This window comes from Uloborus diversus, chromosome 4 (genome assembly GCF_026930045.1).
Source record: "Uloborus diversus isolate 005 chromosome 4, Udiv.v.3.1, whole genome shotgun sequence".
In the NCBI taxonomy this organism is placed as follows: domain Eukaryota; kingdom Metazoa; phylum Arthropoda; class Arachnida; order Araneae; family Uloboridae; genus Uloborus; species Uloborus diversus.
The window spans coordinates 19,731,367-19,741,043 of NC_072734.1; the positions used below are offsets into that span (position 1 = coordinate 19,731,367).

The 9,677-nt window shown below is 33.3% G+C and overlaps 1 protein-coding gene across 1 annotated transcript; it reads right to left on the reverse strand.

The window, feature by feature from the left end:
• Window positions 1-657: 657 nt before the first annotated feature.
• On the reverse strand, window positions 658-9,484 carry LOC129221300 (uncharacterized). The gene is made up of 4 exons (XM_054855760.1): window positions 9,309-9,484; window positions 9,033-9,089; window positions 4,550-4,781; window positions 658-1,086 (listed from the first exon to the last, which is right to left on the reverse strand). Exons 1-4 carry the CDS (start codon window positions 9,344-9,346, stop codon window positions 742-744), a joined length of 672 nt encoding a protein of 223 aa, XP_054711735.1. The 5' UTR covers window positions 9,347-9,484; the 3' UTR covers window positions 658-741.
• Window positions 9,485-9,677: the final 193 nt, after the last annotated feature.

A 9,677-nucleotide genomic window follows, 5' to 3' on the forward strand; every position in this document is an offset into this window, starting at 1 on the left:
CTAAACCTATTATTTTTAATCAGTCGTTTTTTTACCGATTGATTGGGTGGGCGAAAAAATAAGTTCTTGGTTAAGATTACATTTAATTAACTAGATTATGAAACTATACTGAATAAATTTATTGCACCTACAACATTAGAGTAGAGGTGAGGACGACACATTCATACTTTTATTTAGGTAAAAAAGGTAACAGAGAAAATTCAAAATGAAACTGCAATTTTTAAGGAAAAGATGAACCAGATTTTATAAACACAAGAGAAAGACAGACTTTTCGGGGAAAAAGGGAACAGTTGGAAGCTTTGTTACTATAGTTATCATTAAAAAATTATTTTTTTGTTCAAACAAAAAAAAAAAAAAAAATCAAGTGCACAACATCAATGTGAGAAAAACTGATTTCACATATTCGTTCGGAGGAAAATTGATAACTCAAATTAAAGTACAGAGGAAAATCCTACCTCAATCTTTCTTTTGCAATACTAGCCACTAAGATAAGGTGGAGAAATGCTTTAAGTTGTACGGTGCTCATGAACATCCAGAATAAAAAAAATGGTTGGCCAGCCGACCTTGCAATGAGCATTGAGAGAAAAAATAAACAATATGCAAACAAGAAAAGCAGACAAATATTTTTGAGCTGAATAATAACACCATATACCTTATGAAATGTTTTATTTTAAAAAGTAAAATATACACTGAAGCAAATTAAAAAAAAATGGCATCAACTCATATCTTAATCACTGTACATTATCTTACATGTACGCTGAAATTAGACATTCTTTGCTTTTCGTAATTTATGAATTCTACATTTGGTTCTAAATTAGTCTCTAACGATAAGAAATTTTCATTTTTCAGTTTAGTACTACGAGCAATACATTTTGAATGATAATAGTCTTTCTCTGAATTGTGTTCAATGACATTTGAGTTACTTTGAAATTTATTTATTTCTTCAAGAGTTTCGCTTTTAATAAATGATTCATCATCCATTGTTGAACAAGTCACATTTTGATCTAACCTTTTTGAGTGCTTTAGTCTGAAGTTTATTTTTCTTAGAAGATCAGACAACTTCTGATTTATGCACAATTCATTTTTCTAAAATAAAAAACATAAAATAAAAATTGTTGTCGTAAACTTAAATTAAAGGAATCATACAGTTTAAAATTTAAACAAAAAGATAAAGGCAAGATGTAATTTTTTTTAGAAAAACAAAATCGTATGCAAATATAATTTACGTTACTTCACAAGTAAAACACAATACCAAGACTATAAGGGGTAAATGGTAAAAATATTTTTGCATGAAAGTAAAGTTTTGCTTCAAAGATTAAGAAGTCAAAGCTCAGCTAACCTGAAAACTTTAAGAGCTCTTTTAGCTTGCATGACTTGCACTCCATTTGACACCATCAAAACATTATTTCTTTAATTTTCAAAAAATATTTTTATATTTGAAATATAACAAAATAAATGACTAACAGTGTTTTTTTATGTAATATTATATTATACTATTATAATTTTAAAAAAAGTAATCCCAAGAAATGCTTGCGGAAAAGAGAAAAGAGCATCGACACAATGGAAGCTGTTTTTCAACTTCATCATGATAAATTTGAAGTTGTGAGCAAAATCAATTTTCATCTAGATTGAGCATGTTTTGCACTGATGAAAGGACTCCATAACAGCCTTGAAATAGATATTTTCAGCATTTATTTGAAAATTTGTGCTTTATTTGTGTTGCTTTTTTATTTTATTGATTCGTCTGTTTCACTCAATTCATCTGTAGCAGTACACCTTAAAATTTGTCAACTCACCAAGACTTAGAGTGAAACGCCATTTCACCCATACAATAAGAATGTATTCAGTTTTTGGCAGAGAAATTCGGATGTTTCTACTTAATGATATGCACAGACGATTTTTTTTTTCAACTGAAAATTATTTCTTTAGTTGACATTTCATTTATTCATTTTTAAAATTATTTTTTGGCAACAGGGAAAAAAACAAATGATTTCTTTTTTGATATGATGTATTTATTTTATTGATCTTATTAATTTTAATCCTGTTTTTTTCTTTTTGAAAGCAGCTAAAGATTTTTTTAATGGAATAAAATGTATTTGCTGCTTTGTTCAAAAGGTGCTGCTACTTTATGTGTTCATTTATTATTATTTTTTTAAGCATCCAATTCTTCAGATGAGCAAAGCATATTTTATTTCTAGAAATCAGCTTAGAATATTTAAAATATGGTATAAATAATTTGCGATTTTAGCTAATTTTGAGAATTTTGATCAGATGCTAGAAAGTCAATTTTGGTATACAAGAAAGTAGGCTCGTTTAGTTCTAGGCGGAACTTCTTGTTTGCAATGCAATGATCAATAAATAAAATAATAACTTTTCATTATTAACAGGTATGACTGCTGTTTAATAGTTTAAACCAAAGTCAGTGAGTTATTTTATTGATATTCATTCTCCACTTTTTATGCTCTACCCTTACAATATAGTTATTAATCAAAAGAATATTTTATTAAAATTACAAACTTAACTTTTAGATTACTGCTTTAATGATTTAATGAATGTTTTAAGTTTAAAAACATTAAAATTAATAGATCAGAGTTAAAATTACTGAAAACTAAACTAGCTACATCTAATATGTAGCTAGTATGTATCTCAACAGTTGACACCAACAAGACACAAGCTATAGTACAGCTTGAGGACTTTGTATTTTCCAGGGATGACGTTTTACTTCATTTGAAAAAAATTAAAGAAACTAAGGCTCCGGGACCTGATAATATTTATCCAAAAATTTTAGTTGAATGTGCGGAGGAATTAGCAGATGTAATCGTAAATATTTTCAATGCTTCTCATAACTCGGGGACAGTGCCAGAGGACTGGAAGCTGGCTAACATTACACCGCTCTTCAAGAAAGGGTCTAAAGGGAGTGTGAGAAATTCTAGACCTGTGAGTCTAACTTCGGTGGTTTGCAAAATTTTTGAAACATTGATAAAAATTAAGATAGTAAATTTTCTAGAGACTAATAATCTATTGACTAGTTTTCAGTACGGTTTCAGGAAAGGCAAATCTTGTGCAACTAATTTAGTACATTTCTATGACAAAGTTCCCATGGCTTTGGACAATAAGAAGCCTGTAGATGTTGTTTACATTGATTTTCAAAAAGCTTTCGATAAGGTACCGCATGTTGCTCTACTTAGCAAATTAGCTGATATAGGAATAGGAGGGAAAACTTTCATTTGGGTAAAAAACTGGCTGACCGGAAGGAAACAAAGGGTAGTTGTAAGGGGAAATTACTCTAATTGGAGTGAGGTTTTAAGCGGGGTTCTTCAAGGATCAGTGTTAGGGCCTGTTTTGTTCATTGTTTTTATGAACGATATTCACAAAAATATTTCTGGGAACATGAATTGTTTTGCTGATGATGTCAAAGTTATGGGGACTATAGATAATGAAGAACAAGCAAAACAGCTGCAAGAGGATCTAGATCATATTACGGAGTGGGCTGATAAATGGGGTATGGCTGTTAATGTTGGGAAATGTCAAGTGCTACATTTAGGGCATGGAAATAAGTGTACAAGTTATTATTTGCAAGGTTCAGTCATTAGTCAGGCAGACAAAGTTACTGATCTGGGGGTCTTAATAAGTCAGGATTTACAATTTAGCCAACAGTGCAGCATTGCTAGTAACAAGGCCAATAAGATGCTTGGGTTTATCAATAGATCTATTTCAAACAAATCTAAAGAAGTTCTTCTGCCCTTATATAGAAGTTTGGTAAGACCTCATTTGGAGTATGTTGTTCAGTTTTGGTCTCCTTATCTTAAGACATTAATGTATTGGAAAGGGTTCAAAGGCGAGCTACAAGGCTAATAAATGGACTTTCTCACTTAGACTATGATTCCAGGCTTAAAAGGCTAAAAATGTACAGTCTTGAGCAAAGAAGAGACCGAGGGGATATGATTCATTTGTTTAAATTTATTAAAATGAAAGATGTTACGGGGCTGAAGTTTAGCACTGAAAACAGGACAAGGGGTCATTGTTTTAAGCTATTTAAATCTCAGGCTAACATGGATGTTAGGAAAAATTATTTTTTTAGCAGGGTAGTGGAACTTGGAACAGTTTACCGGAAGAGGTGGTAATGAGCAAGGGAGTAGATAGTTTTAAGAGGGCCATTGATCTTCACTGGGGATTGTAAATTGACTAGGACCAGTCTAGCTGGGCCCAGAGCCTGTTGCTGGTCGTCACTTTTGTATTTGTATTGTATTTGTATAATATCTAAATGAAGCACACCCATTTTGCAAAATATGTATTTTTACAAGGGCTGTTTTTACAGGTTTTATCCACCTTTGGCGAAAATGTGCCAACCCTAATTCCATTTCTTTTATTAAAATTCAAACCCTGATAACAGAAGAAATTTATTTCATGTTTCCTAATATGAGATGTGGAATTTAATATAATTTTATTTCAGAACCATATGTGCATTTATAAATATGAACTGCATTGTAACACTGGAAAAATATGGATACCAAGTGATGAAGAAACAAGGATAAGAAATGATGTTTACTTTTACTCCAAAAGTTGCAGATGAAAGTAGTTTCTTGTCTTGTAGCAGTTCACAGCCTGTTTTCAAAGATATGAATAATACACCCGTTTTCTTGCACCACATTTTCAATGAGTGGTAAATAGCTGAACTAGCTTTCTCAGGATTCAGCATGACAATGGATAAAGAGTTTTTCTCCAGTCCCCTCAAAACAGCATTTGTACCAACAATTAAATTATTTGACTTGTTCAAACTCCTAAAATTGAGTGAGAAAACGAGAATGAAATAGGGAATAAATTATTATCTATTTCAATATTGACAAGCACTCAAATGTGATATAATTAGTGTGTTAGCAGCAGCCAAGCCTGGTAGAAGAAACAGTGCTACAGGCGCTGCGACACCCATCATAGATTTTGAGAAGTTTTCGGACTACTTTTGAATTGGAAAGATTTTTTTAAATGCTTTCTATGCAGATATATGAAATTTAAAGTTTAACAGTACTTTCGAATGAAACAGGATAAAAAAGTTTTTAAAAAATGGCAGGAACTGAGGCAAGATGCTCATTTTGGCACCAACTTGTGAAGCTTAGTAGGTTCTTGTTCAGAAAAGAATAAAGACATCTATAGAGGCATATGTATAGCCCGTGTTCAAGAGGAAGGTTTTAGGGGTTAAACTCCTCCCATTGGGGGGGGGGGGATGGATGAAAAGTGCACATTTGACTGAAAATTAACTTTAATGTTGAGATGTGTACAGCATTTTTTGAAACGAACATTCTTTTTGAAGTTTCCCGGTAACTTACGATGGTTCTCTCTTTATCAACTAAAATCATGTTTTAGAAAAACAGTGATGGAGGAAGGAGGCAGGGGCGGATCTAGAGGGGGGTCATGGGAGCCATGCTCCTCCCAAAGCCTTGTGACCGTAGGAATTTTTTTAAGAAAAAAATATGAGAAGATATCAAAATTTAACATGTGTTTTACTGAAAAAGAAGTATAGGTAGAAGATAAAGAAGTATATTGGGAGATAAATTATGTCCCTATCCTCGAAACAAAACTTTTATTTCCAAAATTTTTCTCCATCTTTTACATCATTTCTTGATTCCAACTACAGACACTTGAACGATCTCTAAATGCTGCTGTTCTCAGAGTATACCTATTGTTCACAAGCCCAAAGAGAGCCTAAATTTTCGTTTTTATGGCTTTAATTTCAAAACTAGGGGGAGAACTTTCCTTTCTCATGCCTTTTCACAAATGCCTTGATATGTAGCAAAAAATTGCATTTTATGTCTTTAATTTAGAAAACATGTCAACGGAAACTAGCTTATCCAGCCCTTATCACTTAACTTGCTTAAAAGCAACTTAAATGAAATTTTTTGGGACTTCAATTACAAACAATTTTTGATAGGACCCCCTCCCTCCCTACTTTATATCGTGATAATAGCTTTAAAAGGAGGTTTTTGGAGGAGCTAACGAATCTTCCATCCATTTCTAAAGTATGTATAAATATAGTTAAAAATCAAATTTTTAGAGCCTCAAAGGCAAAATATTTCCAGGAAGGAAGGATTCTAAGCACCTTCACATTTCCATTAATGTAAGCAAACATTACGACTTAAAGGTGCATTTTTAGGCTGACAGCTGAAGAGGTAGAGAAGAGCACCCCTTCTCTTCTAACGGATGTATAATGACAGAATATTTTGGTTTCTAAGTTTTATTTTCAAAAAGTATTTTGGGGCCAGCGCATTTTCCTTTCTCTGTACATCATCAAAAATAGACAAAATGCATTTTTAGTTTCCTAATTTTCAAAAATTACTCGGAAATTTAAATTTTGAATTGAGGGAGATTCCTAAATTCACCCCTTCACCTAATGTCTCGATACCCTTAAAACTGAGTTTTTAAAACTTCATTTTAATAAAATTTCTGGAGAGTTCGGATTTTGTTCAAAAATTTCGGGTGGCCCCTCCCAAAACAATCGGCTGGATCCGCCACTGGAAGGAGGAACAGTTGTTTGGGCAGTCAATGCAAAGCACTGACTGCATTTAATATTTCTTCTCATAAGGAGGTTATGATGACTTAAGTGTTTGACAAAAAGAGATGAGTGTTGCCGCTACGAAGATGAATAATAATTGTGTTGGGTATTGTAATTTGTATCTGCAACGAACCCCTTCCTACAGTATGAAAGGCAATTAATTGGGAAATGTTATTTTTTTCATTTTATCACATGTAAGCGAACGAATAAGCACTCAAATTCAGCTCAGAGTTCAAATAGCAGTTATTGTCAAACTAGTAGCTGTTTGTACACATCAGGTAAGTAGCAGGCAAGTGGCCAAATTCTTACGCCAAGTGGCTAGAAGAAGGCAGTGTTAGTTGCTTGCGTGTTGTGGGAGTAATTAGAGTCCTGGATATCAGCCCTGAAACACAAGCTAAAGTGATTGCACTTAGAGAACACACTTTTAAAATGTTAGAAGAAATAGGCAAAATATGTGGAGTGAGTAAATCAAGTGTCAGGAGGTTATGGCAGCGGTTTAAGATGACAGGAAATGCTGGAACCAATCGTATTGGAAAATGAGGCCGAAAAAGATCAATTTTGGCTTGTTCTGACAAAAGTTTACATTGAATGAGTGTTATGAATCCTCGATTAACTAGTTTTGATCTGTCCAAGTCCATGGTGGCAGCTAGTGTTGACATTGCACCTTCAACAGTGAGATACAGGCTTTTAGAGTGTGGGTGGAAAGCAAGTCGACCGTACAAGAAGCAATTTCTCACGTCTCGCATGAAGAAAAAAAGGTTAGAATGGGCACGAAAATATAAAACATGGACTGAGAAGGACTGGGAAAAGGTTTTATTTTCTGATGAAACACATTTTGTGGTTTAGGGACTTATATCCAGGTTCGTGAGAAGGAGCAAAGGTGAATCTTTTCGTCCACACCACATTAATCAAGCACCCAAGTATCCGCCTAAAAAGACATTTTTGGGTTGTTTCCGAGTTTCAGGGACAGGATCCCTTGTTCTCGTAGAAGGAATGATGAAAAGTGCCAGCTACGAATCGTTATGGACCCAAAATGTGCTTCTAACCATGTCTACACTTTGGCCGAATGGAGATGGCGTTTTTCAACAAGACGGCGAGAGATGTCACACATCAAAGCAAATTGTCAATTTCTGCTGTGCCAGTCTAGTACATTCCACGCCAAAACGTGTCTGTGATGTTATTAAGTCTAGGGGAGGTCATATTAATTATTAGTTTAAAATGCATTCATGAGAAACTTGAATAAAACTGATTTTTTTGAAGAAAAAAAATGCATTTCCCAATTAATTGCCACAATACCGAATTTACTAGTAAGTAACCGCTCTAAGCCATTGCTAAGGCAGAAATACTTAAAATACACCACCAGCTCAGTTATTCCATCTGAGGACTGCAGTTTCCTGCTTTTTAGCATTCATCAGCCCAGAAACCCACCATTACTGCAATCACTCATCTGGGGCGCTAATTCTACATTTGCTACCAGTTTGTTTGGCTCTCTTGGCTCCTTTAAGAGGTTTTCTGCCTCCAGCTCAGTTAATTCCTATTCCAGGCTGATGAGTGCTAAAAAGCATGAAACTGCAGTCCTCGGATGGAATAACTGAGCTGGCGGTGTATTTTAAGTATCCCTTCCTATTTAGTTTTCTAAGAGAGCACTACCTTAGAATATAAAACCTGAAAACATCCTATCATAAAAGAATTTTTAATTTTCTTGGTACTAATTGCAATATACTGCACCAGTAAACAGATAATAGGTTCTAATCTAAGCAAGCAGTAAAATGAATAAATACTGTGGTTACTAAACGCAGCCAGAATTTACCTACTAGGATGTGGGGTTCATAACGGTCCTTAAATGCACGGTACAACCTCGTTTTTTCAGACTAACTGAGACCAAAGCAATCTGATTAAACCAAAATCCCATAATAAGCAAACACATTCTTAAATAAACAGATTTTTACTACAACAAAGTTCAACTGCAGTGATTTCGGACCGACACTCCAAAGCATGCCATATTGTTTGTTAAATTAGTATTATTCTTTATTGTACATTCTATGCAGGAGTTGTGTTTAATCAAAACAAAAACCGAATATTTGGCATATTTAATAGTTCCGTTCTTATGATTATTTAATTTAAGTAAATATATATATTTTAAATCTACAAATTTGATTCGGATAGACGGTGCTTGGAAAAACGAGTACTGTATAAAATATTATAATTAAATTGGTAATATTACTTAAAACCTAATCTTTTTGGTGTGCCCCCCCCCCTCTACTCCCTTCATTGTGACCAGAAAACAGAAATGAATTATTTGACACACTGTTGTGTTTTCCTGACAATGAAGCTAAAAATGAAAAATATTAAAGACGAAACCCCTCCCTTTAAGAAATTCTGCACACGGGCCTGCATATGTAACTATTACACTACGAACTAACATAATTTAAATTATAATATAAATAAAAAACAAAACGAGATATTGAGGAAAAAAAAATCTTACCTTATTTCCTTTTGAATATTTTCGATTATACTATCAAAGTTCTCTGCAAAATCAACCCTGTAAATGATTTATTAATAAGTGGAATAGGAAAAACACACACACACACAAATATTTATTACATTTTTTTTACATAGCAGAATTTTAAAACTTTCATGATTGTTCAATAACAAACTTTTGCTTGAATTGTTTTACGCATCAATTTGAATGTTTAATCAGCTGTAGGAAATCTGCTGTAACTATAGAAGTAAATAATGATAATTATCAAAATTTTGTTACCCCTGTGCTTCCCGCTTCTTTTTTCTTTTCTTGCCCATTTCACGTGTGATGAAAAAAAAAACAAACTAACAGCACTAAAGAATAAAAGGAGTAGATAGTGGATGTTATTATTTCCCTTTTAAATGTCCATCGACTACAAATTCATTAAACCCGATACATTATTGCATATAACCGCATGTTCCATGGGAAGGTAGCCGGCGAAACCTTGGCTGCATTTGGCTTGATATATCAAGCCAAAAGTAGCCAACTTGTAAATCTTAAATCGTAAAGTAGATTTATAACACATTCTATGGATTTCCATAAGCAATATTTATTTTATTGCTTGATAATTGTTATTTAAAAAAATATCTGAACGATAATTTGGCGAAT